Here is a 23,950-nt window from a genome sequence, read left to right as displayed (position 1 = left end):
GTTATCAAAAATTGTTGTGATAGATGTACAGTTAATATTCATATATTCTATTACCTATCTGATGGTACAGTTTTTACACAGAAAATATTTATTTGAAAAACCTGCCACTCGGCTTTTTCCGGAAAGGTCACAGGGTCGCCGTGACCTGTGCAATAATTACAATTAAAATTTTTCTTATTCTAACAGCAAGCGTTTCTAGAATATATTATGGCGAAATGTGGTGTAGAGTTAAGCCTAGTCTCTTGACCCCATATGGCCTTTTACCTCGGTTGACCTCTGTCTGATGACCTGTGCCCTAGGATGATATAAATAAATAAATAAATAAATAAATAAATAAATAAATACATAAATAAATAAATAAATAAATAAATAAATAAATAAATAAATAAATAAATAATTAATTAATTAATTAATTAATTAATTAATTAATTAATTAATACAATTATTTATGTTTTACTTATTTAACTGACTATACTCTCTATATATCTTTCTTTCTTCATTTAAAGGGTTAATATAATGCATCTCCGTTGCACAACATTGTAAAATCTTATAGGACCCTTATTGTCAAGTTGCCCCATACTTGAAATGAAGCTAACTTGCATCTTTTGATATGAGAATGGGGAGTAAAATGGACGCAAGTTTAAAAGTATTAGGAGTAGAACCCCCGGTGTTTTTTATGGTATTTCTTATTTTTTCTCTTTCATTTGACACCACTCGGAGGGTTATAGCTTTGTGGTATTAAGACCAAATGGTTTGTTAGTAAGCTAGTAAGTAAGCTAGTCACTTAAGTAAGCTTGCAACATAGCTACGCGCTCACATTATGACGTCATAGCGACATTATGTGGGGGAATATTTGTACTTATTTTGAAAATACTGGATAGAGGAGACCAATAGCTATACATTAGGACCAAATAATAACGGTATATCACGTTTATAATTGAAAATTAAAGGGGGGTAGTGCAACAACAACCCTTCGTAGTCCGTGTTACAAACGATAGCCTAGTTCAAGGGTTAAGATTCTTGCTCCGAATCAGTTATCATTAACCGAGACCCCATTTTGCTCAGGATAAGCTCAGTAAGACCATCTACTCTTGGTAACCGTGATCTTTTTTCAAAATGAAATTGAGTGCCCGGGCCCTTGCACCCACACAATTAATATGTCACCCCAATCATTTGTTAATAAACATCTCAAAAAAAGTAACTAACCCCCCTTAAATATTAAAATGACCATTATTCAAAAACGGGGGATTGTATTACAAATCTGTAAAATGCGTTGGAAGCAGAATTTATTTCTGCACATTTTGACACCTCATTTGTAGCAATTGACTAAATATTGACGTCACAGCGTACATTTATTTTTCAATTTTTTCAATTCAAGTTTATTTGGTTTCTTCTCACATATATACAAATTATTATTAAATACAGATAATCAAATACATTATAAATTATATGAGATGAGGATGCCATCAAGAACGCTGAGCGTGTGGCTGATGGCACCCAAGGTTACATGAAAATATTACAATGAAAAACATAGAATTTAACAATTTATTAAATATAAAAATAACATTTTTGCAAAGAAAAGAAAAACAGTAAATGGATGTCATATTAGGTACATGCATATACCACATGAATATATTTGACAAGAATTCCTTTGATATGAACTAGAACATCCATGAAAATGAGGGTGCAGAAAAAAAAGCATCAAGGGGGTGGGGGGGGGGGTAAGGAAATTTACATGATTGATGCGTACTCGTTATTGACGGTTTCAGAGTGGTATTGATCCAGGATATAATTTTTCATTCGTTTTTTAAAGGAGGATAGAGAGCAAGAGTTTTTAATGTCGTCATTCAGTGAATTCCAAGTGGTAGGTCCCTGGGTTTTAATTGTGTTTTTGGCTAGCAGTGTGTTTGTCGTCGCGATGTTAAGGTCAAGGGCCTGTCTGGTCTCATAATTATGAATTTTAGAATTTGTCATGAAATGATTATTTGGTAAGTCCTGTGGGAGGAGGTCATGGTGGTAACGATACATATGAGTTGCTAGTTGAAACGTGTAAATATCACGAATTTTTAGTTTTTTTAAGGAAATGAAAAGAGGGGTTGAATGATCCAGCCAAAGTGAATAAGTGCATGTTCTGATGATTTTCTTTTGCATAATGAAAAGGGATTCCAAGTTACTATTATTTTTATCACCCCATACCATTGTACAATAGGATAGGTATGGTAGCACCAGAGTGTTGTAAAGTGTTTGGAGGGAATCCTGGTTTAAAATGGTCTGACTTTCCTAATTATGCCGTTATATTTTGAAACGATTTTTGATATATGGGATGTAGGAATTTAGTTAATGTAGCCCAAGATTTAAAAGTTGTAGCCCAAGATTTGAAAGCTGCAGTAGGCCTAAATTCTATTGATTTTGCATTCAGTGTAATAGAAGGAAATCTGTGTAATGATATCTGAGTGTTTTTGTACTGTAAAAGTTTGTATGTAAGCGCAAATTTGGACCTTACTACATTAAATTGACCGGTGTTTTGTTGTTTTCTGGGCTAACGTATCAAAGGAGGTGTCAAAATGCCCAGAAATAAATTCTGCTTCTAACGCATTTTACAGATTTGCAATACAATAGCCCCTTTTTGAATAATGGCCATTGTTTAAGGGGGGTTAGCTACATTTTTGAGATGTTTATCATCATGATATTAACCGTGAACAGGTTGGAGGCATTATTACTTCCATTCATCATAAAAACACGCTAATTTTGTCATTTTGGAGCTCCGATATCTTAATAACTAATGAATACGGATACTACAAGCGTGATAAAACTGGTTATTTAAGCTTAATGATATAAACAAACTGCTCATAATATAGGCATAAAGATATTGGATTGTTATTATCAAGAAATCAGACCCGTAATATGACAAAAGTTTACTATAATTTTATGATGAATTCGAAACACAAAACATGTAATTAAAATTGTCAATCAAAATAAGCCACACATGCATAGAAAGGTGAGAAGTTCATTTACTTATATTACTTCCCTAACTTTGGTGTTCTCTTTTATTCATACTTGTTTCCTTTCTCTTGGCTTTCTTTCAGTTTTGGCCCCTTCTTTCCATTTTCTCTCTTCTTGTTCACTCCTTTCCCGTTCGTTCCTTTACTTCCCACCCGTCCTCGTTTTTTTTCTTTTTACACAGTTATGCCACTGGTCAGGGGAGGCAGAACAAGAAATAGAGAGCAAAGGCGAAACCCGGTATTATCGGTGGGATATATGCATATACACTTACACAGAGTTTTTTAGAGAGATTGTACATAAAAGTCTTGCGCGTGGCATACAATTTTGGCATTTTATACCTAATCAGAGTGAATATTAGTGGGAAACGGGCTCCTTTCCCCTTTTCATTTCCTTTGCAATCCCGACTTTCTCTTTCATGCTTTATCACGGGAAACATAACTCTTTCATTTTTGGCAAGGAGTACTTTGCCCCAAAACCTTTTAAACGTAGTCCAACCTTATCTTATCATTTGGTGTTTCAGGTCAGTTGCTTTTTTGCTTTTTAACTTATTTTAGTTTTATCAAGTACATTTAAATTTCAAAGTATTGTGTTTGTTAACGCATTTTGTAATTATATAGGTGCGTGTGTGTTTTCTCGGTGTATTTCTCGCGATTCCTTTTTACATGTAGGGTAAATTGGGGTAAATGGAACGCTTAAGCTGTAAATCACTTTCTGTGGTCGGGAGGGTATTATATGATTTATTTTTGTTTCAATAAGTAGATAATATGTTTTTACAACTTATTCTAACAGATTAACTCCCATTTTATTTTTGTTTGGGTTTTGACAACCCTTGATAACCCAAGAAAGCCTCTATTGAAGCTTATGTCCATTGGGGTCCATTTGAACACCGGGACGGGTTGGGAACAGTCAGGGGTTAACACCCTACTCTTTTCGAAACTGACTGCGGGATATATGTACAGGTATAGCTCTCTGTACACAGGACCGACAGCTTAACGTCCCCTCCGAAGGACGGAGTACTTTCATGATTCATTAACCCAATTTTAAATGAATCATGGGGAGAGCGGATGTCTGAATTTAATCTACAGATGTTGCCAAATAATTTCAGACATTTTTTCCCCAAGTCAATATCCCAGCAAATCTCCATCGCCGGGAATTGAACCCGGGACCTCATGCACTAAAGGCAAATACCCTAACCTTTAGACCACGCTCTCACGCTCATTTTATGCTTTGTTTCTTGTATTCGATCAAAATACATACATGGTTATGGTGTTCCAGTTACCCCAACAAATAGGGGTAAATGGAATAAGGGCATTACTTGCAAGGAACCTACATTCATAGCTATATTTACATTGAAAATACATCAGAATATTTTATTTAACATATATTTTGTGACTAAACAAAAGAATAACAAGAATAATTTAGTTTTCAAGGTTTTTCATGGTTTTTTTAAGCATGGGAAAATACCACGTAAAAATACACTTTCTTTTGGTACATAACAGAAAAAATGGTTTTCAGATTTAAAAAACAAACAAAAATTTACCATGAATTAGTTATTTGCAGTATATAATTTCATAATATTTAAACCAATAAGCAAAAAAAATATTAACATGTTATATATATTTAAAGTCAGTAAACCGTGTTCCATTTACCTCTAGTGGGTCTGTTTGGAGTAAATGGAACACCGAACTAATTAATTAGCTAATGAGCATATTAATTTGCATAATTTCATCATTAAAATCTGCTATTTGTTTGTTTAAAACATTTATGTTATTGTAGATAACAAACATTATTGCCAATATTGTATGACAATTCTCAGCACAATATTCGAATATTTAGGAATCAATACCCTTAAATTAGTATTGTTCACTGAACCGTAGCACCACTTCATTGTCAGTGACAACCTTTGAGATTTTCTTGCACTCCAATACCGAGTAAACCAAAGTTTGGGGTATGAAACAAAAGCGGAACGTATGGCGTTGGGGTAAATGAAACACTCTGTATGATGTTGCCCAATTTTGTTCTTGATTGAGGAAATTATATTCTCAGCGTTCCATTTACCCCACCGTTCCATTTACCTCAATTTACCCTATCGTGTGGTTTTTTGGAAAGCGCTTTAGACTTTCTGTATTATGAGCTGTATAAATCTATTTTCGCATTTCATTTATAAAGGTCTAAGCAACTTTGGTCTAAGTGTGTGACCGTAAGTCAACGGATTCCATAATCGCCACGTGTAAAGTAATATTGAATCCTCTCCTGTGGGACCAGCTTATACAGCACACAACCTTGGTAAATACCATTTTGGTCATACTTAATTTGATGTTTTCCTGTTCCTAGGTTTCATGATCAAGCACATGGGTAAATACATTTGACCTTTTCAAATCAATTCTGGAGGTATTTTTTGCGATGTGACACACTATAAGATTATAATTCGTCAAAGTAAATATGCACATGGCGCATACATATGTACCAACGGCTCCAGAATCGGCTTTCCATCAGTGGCGTAGGTAGGGGTTGTGGCGCACGGGGCAAGGATGTATAATGGTGCCCCCACCAAATTTGCACAAACACCACTTTAATTAATTTTATTAATCCATTTTTATTGACATAATAAGTAAAAACAAATATTTATTTGTCATCCACAATCAGATAACATACAGGTAGATAAAACAAAATGAGATTATTTTTGGTTGACAGCAGACTGGTAAATGTCACCCAAAGATAGATCTTAAAGCAGACAAATACTAACAATATCCTCTTATTTCCTTGTTGATGTCAGCAACGGACAATCTTTAAATTCACATTAAGGGCTCAAAACCTTTGCATATTATTTCTGGGGCATGAGAGCACATCAGAGCAAAAAAGTGCCCCTCTGACAAAAAATGAAAGAGAAATTCTGGAGAACAAAGGAAAAGAAAAGGGACAAGGAGTCCCGTTTCCACCAAAAATCACCCCAATCACGAGCCAAAATATTGTAATATGATACAAAATGTATGCGCCCTGCTCGCGCACATTGTCATAATAACGCCCCTTTCATCATGATAACGGGCGGAAATAGTATAGAATACAATTTTTTTTTGCGCGCTACGCGTGCATATTGTTCCAATAACATTTGGAAGCTCGAAGACATGTACAGTCTTTCTAAAAAAAAATCGGTACATGTATTGTATGATGCAACTGCAATGTTTTTACGTCTGTGCCCAAACATTTTTGCCAACTTGATCAAGAAAGCTGCCTACAGGCTGAGTCAAAAAGAAGTAAACTCATGTTTGAGGGGCTGTAACTCGAGATCTGCCAGGAATCTGCTAAAAATAAAAATACCACTCTACACGTCTAAATAAAAAAAAAGAATTGTTGCAATTGCTCACAGCAAACTAAAGTTATACTCATTTGAATACAACCACCAATTTTTGTAGCTGCACACGGTTGATTGATTTTCATCCATTTAAATTTCGACGAATCAGTGTGCTAACAGGATTTATTGTTGAAAAGACAACTTTTGCTTTTAATTAATATTCAACAAAGTCCATGACGGTACTATAGTTTATAGGGATACCAATTCATGTCTTTACGAACGATCCGGCAGAAGCTTGATTGGGGAATGTTGGGTAAAGGATTGAGATGATCTTTGATCTTGCTGTAACGCATGTCTAACTCAAGCAATGTTCACTTGTGGTCTAGCAGTTCGTGGTCTGCCTGAAGCTTCCGGCTGTCTGTTCCTTAATAGCGTCCCATGCACATTGAGCTTGTTCACATTCTTATATACTGCTCCCTTACATCAAACCCGGTTAGCTGTAGGAAATTGGAGACGAAAAAGACGCTGAGCTTCAGTGGGACTCTTAGTTTCATCGTCGACAGAAACGTGCGCTCCCGTGCGATAAATTGTGGTGCCATGTTGTCATTTGGCCCGTTTCATTAGAATGTAGTGTACTGAGGTAAAATTCATATTGAAAAGAGCCCTTTTAACATGTAGGAATTATTGATCTAAATCACACCTGCCACAGAACTTTATTTGCATTTGAATATCTCGCCTTACCAATTAATATGATAGGTAGGCCCCTACTTGGGAAGTGAAACCGTGTGCAGCTACAAAAATGGGTGGTTCTATTCAAATGAGTATAACTTGAGTTTGCGGTGAGCAATTGCAACAAATCCTTTTTTATGTAGGCGTGTAGAATATGCTCTTCCAGTGATATTTTCCTTTTTAGCCGATTCCTTACAGAACGCGAGTTACAGCCCCTCAAACATGAGTTTACTTCTTTTTGACTCAGCCTGTACGCTCCCGGTCTGAACACGTCTGGTGTGTGTCCGAATATATTCTCGGGGGTATAATCCAAAATAAGTTGCACGCGTGGGACGTACAGGTAAGTACTTCGAGCTCTATCCGATGTTGATTGTCGCCCATGTTTAAGGCTACAGTGGAAAAATCCGTTTTGCGCCCAAAAATGTTCTATAAAATCATAACACTTACATATCAAGCTAATTTCGCAGCAGTAGGGATACGCAGGCATTCTCATGTAAATAGTTTGTGATTTTTTACCGATATATGAAATCTTATTTTGGTTTTGAGGTCAACTGGAAATTTGGAAAAGGTATAATACTCGAGTACTTTTGCTCTTATTTATAGGTAACATTCCAATGTATATTCGTTCTGAGAATTAGGAGATATTTTTCTGAGAAAAATCCGTGACCAGTAGAAAAATCCGTGAAAATCACGGATTTTTGTCTCCTAGTGGAAGCTACCCTGTACATAACCAAAGTTACAAGACAGAATGTAGAACCTATTGAATGACCCTTGTACATTGATCATTATTATGTCTTATCAAACAACACTGATGGTCTACCCTACATGCATAACAGTGTTCAATATTATTCTTTTAATTGTATCCATCAACATCAAAATATTAATATAGGCCATTTCACAATATCAGTATAGTAAATGTCAGTGTGTTTACCCATTGAACACATTGTAGTCTTCACTCTGTGTAGCAACTGAACTCAACCTATCAAATTCCTAAACATCAATGTTCAATGGCTAAAACATTATCCATTATACATGTACTTCAAACATGTTTGGTTGAACACAAGCACACCTTTGTTTTCATAATTTTTCTTCATTGCTTTATTGTGTTTCTCTTTTGTTCATGGTTGTTCAAGGTTGTTCACATTGGGCAGGTAAAAAAATAAAGTAGTTTTAGAGCTTCTTGACTCTGGTGGTAATAAATAACGGAAGATGGTCATTAGAGAGGAACAGGTGTTTGGTGCCTTCAGTCATCAACATTTATAACAATCTCTTGCATTTGGGCTTTATTTGGGTGTTTTTGAATAAATAATATCTGATAAATATACACTTTTTTGTTATGCCATCACAAAACGCGGCTCATTTTCTACATGTAACCTTTTTATGGGACTTCTTGTATGGTGCGTATGTTATTTCCACGGTTGCTGTTGAGAATGAAAAAGTACAAAGCTTTATTTCAATAAAACTTCTGTATGAACTGTCAACAGTCAGAAGTTGTAACAACAGTGTCCAAAACATACGACATGTAAGGAACCTTTACCGAGCATATAAGCACTACTCTACAAAATATACTTTAACTTACATAAGTAATATTCATACAATTTTACTATAATAATTAGACAAACATCATACACTTGAACATAGAAATATTCAAACATGTGCATGAGATCAAATTAATTATGCTTTTAATCGTTATTCTTATAACTAATTTATATACATAAGAAGGAATCACGCACCGCACACTAGCACAATAGACCTTTTCGGATATCCGCAGCATTTATTCAGTAAGCTAAAGGGTAAATTTGGTGCACAGCGAATCAAGCGGAATCACGTACACTTTTGAGTGAAAATACAACATATTTAGCCAAAATCAACATGAGTCATCACAGAGAAATATTTTATAAAGGTATTGAAGTAACACTTCCACTATTTGGCACTTCACAATGTGACAGTAAAAGAAAGAAAAATGCAAGTGTTTGTCGTCTGCGGCACGTTTGATTTTGTCTCCATGTGGTCTTCGCAATATAAATATCAATATCTTACACAAGCCATACCGTGTCGTTTACGCAGATTTGTATTCAGACGTAATGGTTGCCTTTGCGTTGTAAACGGGGTCATCCATAACTTCGGAAAACATCGATTTGAAAAGATCTATTAAATATGTTTTTACAATGGTAAGATGCATAGGCGGATAAATCAGAGAAAAAAACAAAATCCTGCCTGGAGAGATGTGGGGTTCAAGTCCCCGCACGTGGAAGCTATATGTCCGGAGTTTGTCCTCTTCTGCAATAAGCCCAATCGGAATTGTAACTTCCAGTTTTTGAGAGCAATTTTTGGACACTTTGACCTCTGACGTATAGGGGAATTTGCTATAATTATTATCCATTTATTTAGATAACGTTACCATTAACAATATTTTTAATATTATTAAACTTTTCAAAACAAAATAAGTTCTTTTTATTATATCAAGTTGATTTGAATTCAAATCTAGTCAACTGGACTTACTATTTATTGACTGGCGATGTTTCACATCCTATCCTGGATGCTCCTCAAGCCGTCTGATTTTTCGGCGGCGATTGGTCAGTGACCCGTGACGGGGTCACAGAACTGAGACGTCCAGGATAGGATGTGAAACGTCGCCAGTCAATAAATAGTAAGTCCAGTTGACTAGATTTTAATTCAAATCAACTTGATATTTGATATACTTGGATGACTGAGAATATACACAAATATTTCTTTTCATTATGTTTAAGTCAAAAATAACATTGTAATACCAACCATAATTATCATTCACGTATATAATAGATTCTACAATAACAGATCCATATATTTTATTGTAGTATAAATGTAAACAATTATTCTACCTCTATTTCTAGGTCACTCGCCTGTAACCATGGTAACCAATCATGGCGTGAATATATGTGGATCTCTTGGATATTTTGTACTTTACTTTGTAAGTTCCACATCAGCATGATAATATAAAATACATAGTTCGAACTTTTGACTAAAGCAGATGAGAACTGAGTGGTTGCTGCTGGACGTGGTTCTAGAGAAGAATACCAAACATAAGATGGAAGGAGAAAAGAACAAACAGAACGATCCTTGAGGAACCTCAGAGGAAGTGGCAGTGCACTAACACCCCAGGTAATAAAAGGACAAGTTGAAGGACAAAGGATTTGACAACATCACAGAATGGACAGGAATGGACATAGTGTAAGCCAAACGTCTATCTCAGAACAGAACAGCTTAGACTTCTCCGTAGTCCACTTACCCATTGTACATACTCTGGCTATTACATTTAAGCATGCAACTCTCACTTGTATTAATTTGTGTACAACTGATAGATTTTCACATCTGATCTTTTCAGTCACCGTACTCCCTCTGTACTCTGTTTTCTTACCAAATGCGGGCTTTCGCGATCAATAAATTGGTAGATTCTAAAATCAGAATTGTTCAGTATTGAATTGAGCCATTATAATGCCATTAAGATATGTTGCATGCAATACTATAAGCCTAAGTATACGTTACTTTTACTGTCACTAATTATATAAACTTTTTATGACCATTTACAAGTATTAATGTAATAAACATCAGTATGATTTCGAGTTCAAATGAATGCGTTCATCATGATTAATAGCACATTCTTTTTTTAAATCACAAATCGACTATGGCATAGTCTAAGAACACCTTGACAGAAGGAGATCAGGCGATGCAGGCAGATGGTAGCTAATCGTCACTCGTGAGTAGTGACGGCGGCCGAAGAAGAAGACGAAGAAGAAGAAGACGAAGAAGAAGAAGACGAAGACAAAGAAGAAGAAGAAGAAGAAGAAGAAGAAGAAGAAGAAGAAGAAAGAGTTCGAACTTTAGAAGGCCTTAACAGTCTTATTAGAGCCGTGCTTCACTAGTCTGTTCAATAGTTTTGTGAATGTCTTCAAAACGCTCATCGCAAATTGTGCATGTATTATTCGTTCCTTCCAGACACTCTTCACAATATTTTCCTTTGCACCCAACACATTGCTTAAAGGTGCCATCGTCATCACTGTCACATCCAAAACAGAGCGTCTGTTCTTTGGATATATGCAGGATCTTGAAGATCTTCTTGCAGATTGGATAGCGTTCTGCTAGATAAACACGAATGCTGACTTTTTGTTTTGCATCATGTTCTTTCTTCTTCTGTTTAATAATATCCTTCAAAACCTTGGATAATGTTTGTCGCTTCTTTAGTGTGTCGTTGTAGATAAAATAAAGCCGTTCCATCTCGCGTTCTGGGTAGAAATATGCAGCAATACGTGGTCGTAATCTGAGAGCATATGCTTGAAACAATACCATAAAGGTTGCCATTAAGTAGCAGATACCTATACCGATTGATAAGACGTTATTTGGTGGACTCCCATCTGGCAGACATCTGGTATTATCATACGATATATCAAAGCTGTTACTATATCTGAACTCTCCAAAAAACTCACGAATGAGATAAGATATGGCACTGTTTCCAGGTATGTCCAACGTCAATCCACTCTCACCTGTTATATCCGCCTGTATCGAGCCATGTTTTCTTATAATTAGCAATAACCAATAAAAGCCATTATCGACCAAAATAAGAATAGTTGCAATACAAATATGAGTCATAAGGGTAACTACACCAAGCTTGAATAAACCTTTCTCAGTCTTGCTGAGTTTCAATGACGTAACATCAATCAAACGAACTTTTTCGGATTTTTTCAACGGGAGCAATGTCTTTTTACCACTCTCTTTTTGCGCTTTATCTAATTCTATAAACTTTTGAGTAAGATAAAAGTTATCAAATTTATCCTTGGTACGATAAGCTGTATGATACCTGTAAGATCTATATAGGAGAAAAATTACCGACGAAGCTACTAATTTTTCTAGAATCGAGAAAACATATCCAATGATTTCAATGGCGTCATCAATATCTTCTTCGATAGCGTCTTGAATGTTTTGAAACGTATCGCTTTGATTGGCTCGTTGATCAAAGTAACTTGAGAAGTCAATTTCTGCAAGAAATTGGTCGGTAATCTGGCTGATTGCATCATCGAGAGTTTCTCCCACGACCGCGGGAGATTGACAAAGGGTATTGAGACTGCTGGTTACGCCTTCACATAAAGTGTTTGTTGCGTCTGCTACCGGGTCGAATATATCACACACACCATCAATATCTTTAAACAAAAAACATAAAACGTTTACAATTAAAAATTGGAACCAAAATTACCTTCTTACACCTATCAAGAATTGAATAACTTTAGTGGTCTTCAAATATTGTTTTCATTATTTCTTAGGATCAGCAAGAGGATTATGCATCGAGCAAGACAATGGGCTATTCCAGAAAATAAATATACACCACCTATAGAGGAGTAACTTTTCAATATAAGGATTTCTGAATTTCTAAGATTGCTTTCTGAAAACTACTAGAATTCCACTTACCAATATTACTGAAAAAAAACAACTTGTAAATAAAAACGAGCTCTGAAAATTTGCTGCAGGATTTTTTTCGTCTATGGACACAATAAAGATCTGATTTTCCAATAATCAGGACTAGAAATAAAGTCCGGAAACTCGTGCTCCTCGCGGGGTGTCAGACAAAGACGAAAAAAAAACCCGGTTGCATCACTTTAACCCTGTGTACATAATTATATCGGTTTTACTCAAGTTTGTCCAGTTTTTATAAGGCCGATATTATTCAGCTTTTGTTACTGCGCGCGTCAATAATTTCCCAAATCACGTTCGCGTAAGCGATAGTCACGCATTACGCGCCCTACAGCGTGCACGCCATTCTTTATCAATACACAGTGTTATGAGCTGAACATACTTTAGAGATACTGTTACATGTAAATTTCTTCGAGCTTCCAAAAAAGGACTCTATTTAAACAATGTGTCTAGGTAGGGGTTGTGCGCCCGGGCAAGGATTCAAAATGGTGGCGCCAAAAAACTTGTGAATGTACCGACGATTTTTTTTTGTCCAGAAATTTTAATTACTTGATCCAATTTTACCCAGAGACTTCAAAAATCTATAAACAGATAAAGATCATTTCGGCGAGCCCCCGAATTCTATATTAAATGTCATATACTATTATATTTGATACCATTAGATAGCTATAGGTATCTTCTATCCAGTGATACCAATAAAATCAACGTAGATCATGAATCCAAAAAGGGATGAAATAAAACCCCGACCGTCGGTTCCTGGCGGTTCCGTCATGTTGGAGCCGATTTCTATTGTTCTAAACAATGGAGTGCGCTATCGGTAACCGCCGGTAACCCCGCGGTCAACCGGCGGTCGAGTTTTGATTTCATCTCTAAATAACTGTTATACTGCTACTGGGTTATTTACTTCCAAATTCATAACAACAATTTTCCTTACCGACACCAGGAACATTCGGAATATCCGGACTTCCCGGATTTGGAATGTCCGGACTTCCCGGATTTGGAATATCCGGAACTCCCGGAATTCCGATTCCAAAATTATTAGGGAACGCCCTTCTGCAGTCATTTTTTGTATCGGTAACCTCAGACCGGACGTCATTACAATCGTTTTTTGTTTCCTTCGCTATGTCTTTACAATCATCAAACACTTCAAAAACGTCATTAACGGTAGTCCTAATATCCTGAAAACAAACCAATGGTTGAAACCTCTATAATGACTGCATTAAAAGAACAAATCAAAGTGAATATAGCAAACAAGCTTTATGATTATCCTTAAGCTAGTCAAGCCGGCTGGATTAACCAGTCTGACTAGTTTAAATCTAGTTAAGCAGCTAGTTTATGTTTTCAGTGTAACATTGAGTTCTATGGGAGTTTTTAAGTCATAAGAAGTGATTTGCTGCACAGCAACGCCTTCAATACTTCTCGAATTTCTACTTTTTGCATGGAACAAATGGAGTACTAAAATGCCACGAGAAGGACTAAACCCGAAGTGTTTTCATTAAAATTTAAGTTTTTATATCAAATCAAGAGATCTCCGGTTTTATTTCGAATACACGGATCGAGCGATTACTAATCACATCGTGTGCAAGTGTATCATTGGATCAGTGAAGTAAAAACTATGTGCATATCGCTATTTGTATTATGTGTTGACGTATAAATTGTGAGCATATCACCATTCGTCTTCTTGTTTGTACGCCCTAGCTGGGTGAAGCTCCGCCAATAATCATGCTGTAGGAAATTTTCTTCGTTTTACCTTATTTGGCCTTATTTGGGAAATATGCCCCCAAAAAACAGGAAACATATTGAACAGCTGTAGCTTTTTACAAAATTTATATAACGTCATACTGAAAAATGCCAGAGGTCCATATAGCTTAGCTTACTTGTAAATTTAATAAATCCCAAAATGCAGTATTTCATATTGTGAGATTCCACACTTTCTACTCGTTAATGAAGTCCAGTTATATAAGGATAAAATCGTCGGTCGCAACACATAGTGGCGTATGGTGATTTTGGTCAATTTTATAAAATTTTGCCAAACGGTTTTATATATCAAGTTCTTCAAGTATACCAAGTAAGAAAGCTCAACTATACTTAATTAATTAATAACGTTAATTAATCAATTGACTTATGTTAACAATCCCGTAAGAATCCAATATCTTCCGTTTCACAAACTGACTTTCGCTCAACATACGCCATTATGTGAAACGGCGAAAATCGGACTTGATGACATTTAGGCACATCATCCGTCAATAATATGGCGTACGCTTCGGACACGAGCCGAAAACACCAAATCTTCCGTTTCACATAGTGGCGTACGTGCGACTTACGCTTCAAAAACCTGCTGAAATCCCCAAATCTTCCGTTTCACATAGTGGCGTACGTGCGACTTACGCTTCAAAAATCCGCCGAAACCCCCAAATCTTCCGTTTCACATAGTGAAATTTATTCCTTTTTAACTATTTAAGTTATAGTTTAATAGTTTAATCCTTTAACTTCAATTTCAAATGTAATCGTTCCACTGAGTGATAATATTCGAGGAGTAACTTACTATGTTATTAGTAGCATATCCTTCAAACGCGTTTTTCTCGGAAATGTATTTTGCGGTTGTCCCGCACGTACGCCACTATGTGTTGCTACCGACGAAATATATTTATTTCACAACAGAAATTCCACATCAAGTACAAAATATGGGGCATAAAACCCAAATTCTAGTAGAAGCAATATTTAAAGGTTTAATTTCAGGCTTGTATTGTCAACGAGACATTATAAATAGAGACGGCATCTCTGGAGTAGATTGACATATATATAAAGATACACAGCACGGGAACTTACGTTAAGGCCATCACCGAGCGGTCGAAGTCCCAGTACTTCTTGCACACCGTTCACAAAGTCTTGTAGGTTGCCGACAGTCGTCTCCAAGTTCATTACGTATTGGTCGTAGACTTCCGATGCTATTTGCTGTATTCGTTGGCTTTGGTTGTATGCAAGCTATATACAAAGAAGGCAATAATACAAGCAAAAGGAAATACACACTTGTAGGTATCAAGTGCATGCTATGAACCAAATATATATTTTTGCAGGGAAAATCTAAATAAAATAGGTGCATACCCCCTATATAGAGGAATACATTTTTAATAAAAGAAAGGAAAAGGCTTACAATTATATGCAATGAAATGTATAAAAATTACGGAAATGAGACCCTTAATTTAAGATTTTCGATTTTGAACTATTACATGCTGGATTTTTTATATATTTTGAAAGTCTGGATTTCCAACTATCATGACTGGACAAAAAAGTTTGGGAATCCAAACTCCTCTATAGGGGGTGTGATTCTATTCTTGCAATAGCCCAATACTTGACGTACGCGTAGAAGTAAGCATTACAGGGTAAAACATCGCAGTGTCTCAATTCACATTTCGGTTTCCCGAACACCTCAACACAAAACGCTCAGACTGCGTCTATGACCGAGGATTCGCTAGTGTGTACGCAGTAACGATGTACGCGTTGACGATATAAAGGTTTGCAAAGGTTATAGGAAGTAACGAAATGGTGTATTATTTTACCGTCTCCTTACCTCTGCACTACAACTCATGGAGTTTGATACTTCGTTAGCATTAAGGAAGATGTTATTGATTGGTCCATTAAGAAGCAATGTCACCACGATGGCTAAGAATGCAGCTCTTCCTTGCTGTGTACACAGGGTTGGAACCATTAACGAAGCCACACATCTTCCTCTCACTATAAAATAAGAGATAATAAAAGAGTAAAGTCATTTTATCATGCCGAGGAGAGGCGTAGTCAGCTTTCTTGGTCGAGTGGGAGGGGGTGATAAAATACAAGTTTTCTCAGAGCCTGGATTTCGTCTTGGTTTGCGAGAATCAAATTCCATCATAGTTGCTGCACTTACTATATGATATAATGAGAGAATTTGATTCTCACAACCGAATCTTATGAGAATCATTACGAGTATCGATTCCGTGTTTCTTGTCGAACCCGAGGCCCCGTTTTTTCACGGTTTTGTTTTGGTGGGGTACCGGATAAATATTTTACAAGACCTTTGTAAAAAAGGTCTTACTGCTTCAGAAAATGGGCTTTATTGGGAAAATCCCTGGCCATTTTTTTTTTATAAACAAGACCGTTTATCATGTTGATACATGTACACCTCCACATTCCGTGTTCAATTTTTATCAACTTTCCCTAGAGTATTGAGTGGCCTCACGTTCAATGTACCAATAATATTGTAATATATTTCTTGGCAGCTCTTGGGGGAAGCGGTCGTTTTTATTCGTTTGTAATTTACCGATCCAGGACGGAAATACTTGATCTTCTCTATTTTTCAGAGTCTGCAGGGTATATTGTTCTATTGTTTCCGATTAGAGCGCTGACATGAGAGTGTACATTAAACGTTCAGTTTTCGAACTGTTGCGATTTGGTAGTTCGCAGCATCTTGCGAATAATAGTGAGCTTTGGCAAACATTGCATTGATCATTTCATAGCGAGTGTGTTGAAGAATTCCAATATCACAGATATACTTTTATAGGTCATGTGGTTCTTGAGTTATGTTGTCAACAGGGCTGAAACAACAGCACTTTTGTAAAACGTACATAACTCATTAACAAAATAAATCATGCAAGTTTTCAAAATATATGATTTGTGGAATAAACTTTTGCAAAACTTCAAAGTGTTATTTTTCAATAATATATTATATAAGATCATGTCTACCATAGGAGGTGTATGGAATTCAACTGGATAGCCCAATGGACAAACGTATGCTCACCTGTGAATGCGAGACACAATGACATCAACAATGTGGACACAGCAGTGATAACAAAGGCAGTAACGAGTCCATAACTCAGACCGTAATATAAGCCGATCATCAATACCACCCCCAATATAAGTCCTGTCATGAAACCAGCCACCGCCTTCAATCTTTTATTCGAGCCTCGTTCGCTACGAAATAGATCATTGAGTACATCTCTGCTGCCATAAATGGGCGTCATCGATTTTGGTGGTGAGGTTGGAGAAAGTGATGAGATGTATCCAGATGAGAGGCTCGATGGGTCGTAGGAGATACCTGTGGTTTGTGGGTCACCCTGTGCGTGGATAGTAAAATGAAAAAAAAAAAACAAGTTAAAAAGATATTAGGCAGTTGCACATGTGTACTTACACATTGTTGTCGGTAAGCAGTTGTACATGTGCATTTACACATTGTTGTCTGTAAGACAATTTAAAAATGCTATCAACATATCCCAGAGCGCAAACCTTAATCAATCTACCGGTTAACGTAACATTGCAGCCATGATGAACTGGTAGTAATTTCATTCATTGCTTAAATATCGTAAATGTTCTGCTACAGTGAATGTTGATTAATTTGTTTGAAAACTGTAGAAGGAATTATATTTACAGGTCTGAATCTTGGTACATTTTGATATAAGGGTAATTTTAACCAATAGTTGCAGTCCAAACAGTTGGTGGTTACTAATAAAAAAAAATTTAAAAAACAGACGTTTAAAAATGGACTAAACTATACCTTTTCTGAATCATTTTGATCAGAGGAATAGCGTTGTTTTTAACGAAATCTGAAGAAAGATTTTTTCTGTATTTCAAAACCTTCAGCAGGGTTGTAATGTGGCCTTAATCAACGAAATACACGACATTTGAAACTGGACTATTATTGGCCAGAAGTTAAAAAATACCCTTGGTGAATCAAGGAAGCCATTAATCGCTATAATATTTCCATAAGTCTTGCGGTTCTTCTACTAAGGCCAATACTCTATCAAATCGATGTTTTTTCTCCATCCCGAGAAAAACATGCACATGGGAAGGAAGAAAAGACACCACATAGAGCAAGCCATTAATCCTAACACCCAAAAATACCACGAAATACCACGATGAAAAATTCTGCGCATGCATGAATCCCAGAGTCCGCGAAGACGCAATCACCCTAAGCGTGATATGCTCACGGAATTGCTGGCCGGGCAGCGATAACCAGTGTTAGGGTTAATATGAAAATAACCGAGTCGGAAAAATAATTAAAACAGGCTATTATAACATACAAGTAAATGCCATACCTGAAGGAACTTTCTATCTCTATCCTCAGTTGCCAACTTTGCTGAGCGCTGAACTGGAGAGCGCAAAGGTCCCGGAGACCCGGCAGGTGATGGAGATGACTCGGAGTCCTTTGTACTCAAACCTGTAATGAGAATCACCAACAAATATATAATTATATTGCATGTTAGTTAAGCGCATATTTAAAATATGTCAGGGTCCAATAAGGGAGTAGTTCTTACAGGAAATGACGGCACAGTGCAGTGGCGTAGCCATGGGGGAGGGGGGAAGGGCAGCTGCCCCCCTGTGAAAAGTCTTGCCCCCTTGCCCCCCCCCCGCCCTACTGTGGGATGGTGACCGCCTCGACATTTAAGACTTTTTTGTGTTTCTGCCCAAATTTACATTTTATTTTGCCACTTTTAACCTAAGCAGTGCCATTTTTTTGCGCGCTTTTGTAACATTAACTGATTTTTCTCGCCAAAAGGTGCCCCGTTAAAATTTGTCTCCTTTCAGCCATTTTGTGTAGGCTCGGTGTGCATTTTCAGTCAGTTTGGTTTATTGATGGCTCCTATTATCATGAATATATAGTTTAAGAAAGGGTGTTTTTCCATACTTTCTCGAAAAGGTGCAAATTTTTCACCATTTGCTTTTGCAAAGTTTGCGAAACTTTTCCAAAAATGTCGGGTCTGTTTTTCGTCAAATTTTGGTTTGCAGTCGGGTAGTTTATCGTCCCAGCCGCACATCCCCACCCAAACCAAAGTAATGGAAATTTGGTTTGACAAAGGGTGTTTTTTCCAAACTTTCTTGAAAAGGTGCACATTTTTTCATCTTTTGTCTTTGCAAAAAAATTACGCGTTATCAACACTCATGATGTAGTGGGCTCGTCTACGACCTGATAGACGGCACCCGAAATCATGCGAGTGTCTAATCAGATTATGTGTCTACGAACTAGACCAGGCCTTCTCAACTGGCGGCGCGCGCGCCACTTGTGGCGCTTGGAGATAGTCGAAGTGGCGCACGAAGTGGCGCACGGTAATTTTATGAATTTTTTCGCCTTAATGTTGAACAAAAAAGGGGTGAAAATACCCAATCTGGGCCTCACAAAAACCTTAAAATCCACTTCATGATCACTAAAAATTTAAAATTGGCACTTCAAGTAAACTAGTTGAGAAGGCCTGAACTAGACCCTCCCACTGACAAAGAATGACCAGTATAATTCTCGTTTAAGTGTTGACGTAATCTAATCCACCAGACACAAACAAAGAAGAAAACGCCTTGAAGTGTATTTATTGATATGAATATCAATTATAGTATTTCGTTACGTGTAATCCCTAAAAGCAGATTCAGAGCTTTTCTGTACAAACAAAATTGTCTAACTGCACCTCACGATCAACACATAGGCCAATTGGCTAACAATATCAAGTCTATTCCATAATATAAATTCTAAGTGCAAAATACTATTCTCTATGCATTTTCGGCGTCAACGTACCATCCTGAATTCGTCAGCCTTGTCGCATGCTAAGAAAAAATAACACGGCACCTTTGTTATTGTTTTACTTGTTATTGTCATGTTTTTGGATTGACTTGGTGCCCATACCTTGATGCGGACCTGGACTCTTCACCCTGGATTTCTCTTTTGTGCCTAATTGCCCTAAATCAGCCGCATTCGTATCTGACTTCACATTTCTTCCCTCTCTATTGGATGGTGGTTGAAGTGCTTTTCGTTCAGGGGTCAGATGACCACTAGAAGGCACAAGGTCACGCTTGTCTTGGATCCTTCCATTCTCATCATGCTCATTGATGTGTTTAGTCGTCATGGCGTTATTTAACTCGGATGGTTTGTTACCATGGTTATTTGCTGGTGGTCTTAGGGGCATAAATGGTTTGTTTCTGGCACCTGTATATCAATATAATAGATGATCAAAACAATTTAACAAATTCATCAATTAATTAAACATGCATCAAATAATAATTAATAGTTTGTGAACAAGCCTGCTTAGTGCATGTTTTGTAAACATCAGTAACTGTAGCGCAGCAATCAGCATAGGTGAGTTTTAGGAGCAGCTGTACTGACCCAGGCACTTTATTAACATTCCACGAACAATAAACTGCAATATCAGATACATGAAAAAAAAAGCCTGTACAGCAGCAATTAATCAGTATAGGTGAGTGTGTAGGTATATACGTAGATGAACAAGCGCTGGAGACGAGCAAAATCGTTAGTAGACTTGCAACAAAATAGAAGCAGGGCATAACAAGCGGGTGGACAGATTAGACAAAGTCCAGGGGCCAAGAGGACTATATCACATTATGAGTTTGGATTAAAAAAAAAAAAAAAAAAAAAGGAGATGTTAGAAGGGCCCACACTTTTTCTTGTCAATGGTTCCCAGATGCTTTTGCTACACCCCTGAATAGAAGGTCATTTATATATAACATATGTTTGTACTTATTTTGATATCAATGAATAGATGAGACCCATTGAGACTCATTCAAACGGTATATGACGTTTATAATTGAAAATTAGGGGGTTGCAACAACACCCCACCCTTTCGTAGTCTGTGCTACAAAATGGCTAAGTAGTTTTAGGGTTAAGCATGCATGTTAAAGCCTGTCCGTGGTAAGCAGGATACGCCCCGGGAAACGTCGAAAAGAGGTCACGACGCACACCGACATCGCCTGGCTAATAATTATTTGGTGCAGCAGTGACATTAAAATGAATACACGGGATCGATACACGTGAATTGCTATGCACGATTTTGATATCAGACGAAAATCTTCGGATACTGAGTTAGAAAATGATGAATATCTCCCGTAAATGAATTTTTCTCAAGAAACCAGATGTGGTCTCATACACTTGAAAATACGTGTTGAACAGATATTATAGTCGTTAGCGTGCGCTTTGAAAATTGGCCGTGCGCTTTGAACTCAAAATTTGACCAAGACTCTCAATTTTATATTGCGTTGGTCTTGTATGGACTACAGCGCGCAGCAGGCTATAGCGGCACTCACTCAAGTGGAGAGAGTATAACCATTGACCGCAATGTCGTATACAAGCTTGCTCACAGAGCGAGAAATCAATTACCCGTCTATGTCAGTAGCCTTAGTCAGGTCACCTCAGTAATAATATGCATCTCATAACGTCCGAATAAAATGGTCATGGGTGGCTGTGGATTCAACCTACCATGGCGATTTCTACTATGAAGATATCGGGGCGATGTCACTGTGCGACGTTGGGCCATTGTACTGATATATAATAATATAGACGAATCTAAATTCACGCATTCCTACACCTGACTAGCAGCCTTTAGTTGGGTAGCCATCGGCTACAATGCACTCAAAATGTGAAATGATTCGGCCTTGGCAGAAACTTTAAACTGCACTCCATCACCCGTTTTACACCTTCCACGAAAACACAGGTAGACAAAAGAATAACACAATACAGTTCCCTTCGACAAAACACACAGCATGGTCTATTCGCTGTTGAAGTGACATAATAATCGGATTAACTATACACGGTATATATGTATTGATGTACTTGCGAACAAAAGGACTATGTAGATGCGACGGGATTACCTGCGGAATTATCTCCATTATATACATTATTAGCTATTATTATATTAACCCTCCTCGTCCTTACATCTTCTCTAAGTGTTAGGCGGCTTTTATTTGCACAATTGGACGCTCAAAACACCAGGTTGGTGCTAGCGGCTACCCAAAGATGTCCGACCAAATCCTGACCATGACTTGGCTACTTGGATTCGTCTATAAAGCTCCCACTGATTAACATAAAGATAACCATAGACTCTAAGAAACTTTCAGCTTCCCACGTGTGTGAGTGGTAAATGTTTTGCACACTAACCTAACTTGTAATGAACATATGCTTGCTGTGAAAATTATATATACTGATATAATACTGTTTTCACTGTGGGAGAAATGTACCGGAGGTCATCGGATGTTAATATGACCCCTTCACCTGTTGTTAACTGGTCAATAATGACATTCAGTATGAATTAAATACACCATGGAAATTCTAGCTGCCAACCTTTGCATTAAAAGTTTTAAGGATAGGTACACGAAATGCTTCCATAGTTTAACAAGTTGTCTGTTCAATCTTGTTGGACAATTGTTTCTTTAGTACGTCCAAAGCTGTAATTCTGTGTTTTTGAACACGTAGTTCTGCACACTTTTACCACTACATTGCATATTTAATTACTCCACGGTTGTTTGATGACATGTAAAACTGTGTCATTTTTAAGAAAAGTTGAACAATGATGGCGCTATTTATCTAAAATCTTGTTTGCATCTTTACAAGGGGTAGACTTGTTAAACTATATTAGAACATCAGCAAAGACACTAACAAGTGACAAAGGAATTTTCAAAAAACTTTTTATCATGTGAAATGTAAGATATAAATCATATTATTTGGCTAATTTAAATAAAAGATATATGTAAAAAAAATTATAAAATAAATTTGCACACAAATGTACATTTTATAGAATTATAATCGCCACAAAAATGCAGAAAAAGATGAATAATTTGATATAGAAACGAAAGTCTATGTTAAAAATTGCTACAAAATATACGGTATGTGTATATACAGTTTATTAGTGTGATAGCTGTTGGTATTATTCATGAACATTATAATAATGTTTTGTTAGAAAAGTTAATAAATGATCACATCAAACAACCGTGACTCACAATCGAACAACTTTTCATTTACTAATCCTTGAATAAAATACCATACGCTGGCGAAGTTACGTAATAATCGGATTAACTACCATAGCAATAGGTGAAAACAATTTTTGAATATACCGCGCTGCACTACAACATTCACAGAGTACCTATGCATTGAACCATATCATGCTGATCACTTGCACCTGTAAGATTAGTATCTTTGAAAAGACCAGTATTGTATTCAATCTATGATTGCAGACATACACAGGTGATGAGTGTAACCTGCTTGTAGTGCAGCGCGATATGTTCAAAATTGTTTTCACCTATTGCCTTGGTAATTAATCCGATTAATTACGTTACTTCGCCAGCGTATAGCTTACCTGGATTTGGTGACTCTTTTGAATGGTTCATGATTATACAACATGTGTCAACGACTCAAATGAAAAACACATTTCCACGTTTAAAAAGCCGCAAGTGGAGATTTGATAGCAATATTGTCCACGTGTGTTATTTTATCAGTAGGCCTTGCTTTTATCCATTTCTACGTCCGCTATAAACGGATTCACTTGTGGGTGAAGTACCTAGTAACAGCAATATTGAAAAGGATCTCAATATGAATTGGCTAATTTCCTAGTTTTGTTATTACAGTGTTTAGAATAACATGTTTTAAATATCCATTTAGGTAGAGGTGTATAAATAGGCACCAGAAATTGTTAGTATATTGTTTTTAACTTTAGAACCAAAAGTAAAAGAGGAATGAGCGAG

At 36.8% G+C, this 23,950-nt stretch overlaps 1 protein-coding gene across 1 annotated transcript; it reads right to left on the bottom strand.

The window, feature by feature from the left end:
• Nucleotides 1–9,883: 9,883 nt before the first annotated feature.
• LOC140168773 (DC-STAMP domain-containing protein 2-like) lies at nucleotides 9,884–23,657 on the bottom strand. The gene is made up of 8 exons (XM_072192183.1): nucleotides 23,566–23,657; nucleotides 20,109–20,408; nucleotides 18,535–18,656; nucleotides 17,241–17,556; nucleotides 16,038–16,201; nucleotides 15,296–15,451; nucleotides 13,401–13,644; nucleotides 9,884–12,198 (listed from the first exon to the last, which is right to left on the bottom strand). The coding sequence occupies exons 1-8, from the start codon at nucleotides 23,594–23,596 to the stop codon at nucleotides 10,907–10,909; spliced, it is 2,625 nt and encodes an 874-aa protein (XP_072048284.1). The 5' UTR covers nucleotides 23,597–23,657; the 3' UTR covers nucleotides 9,884–10,906.
• Nucleotides 23,658–23,950: the final 293 nt, after the last annotated feature.

This window comes from Amphiura filiformis, chromosome 13 (assembly GCF_039555335.1).
Source record: "Amphiura filiformis chromosome 13, Afil_fr2py, whole genome shotgun sequence".
NCBI classification, from domain to species: Eukaryota; Metazoa; Echinodermata; class Ophiuroidea; order Amphilepidida; family Amphiuridae; genus Amphiura; species Amphiura filiformis.
Note: the sequence above shows the minus strand (reverse complement) of the source record. Positions and strands in the feature narration are given on the sequence as shown.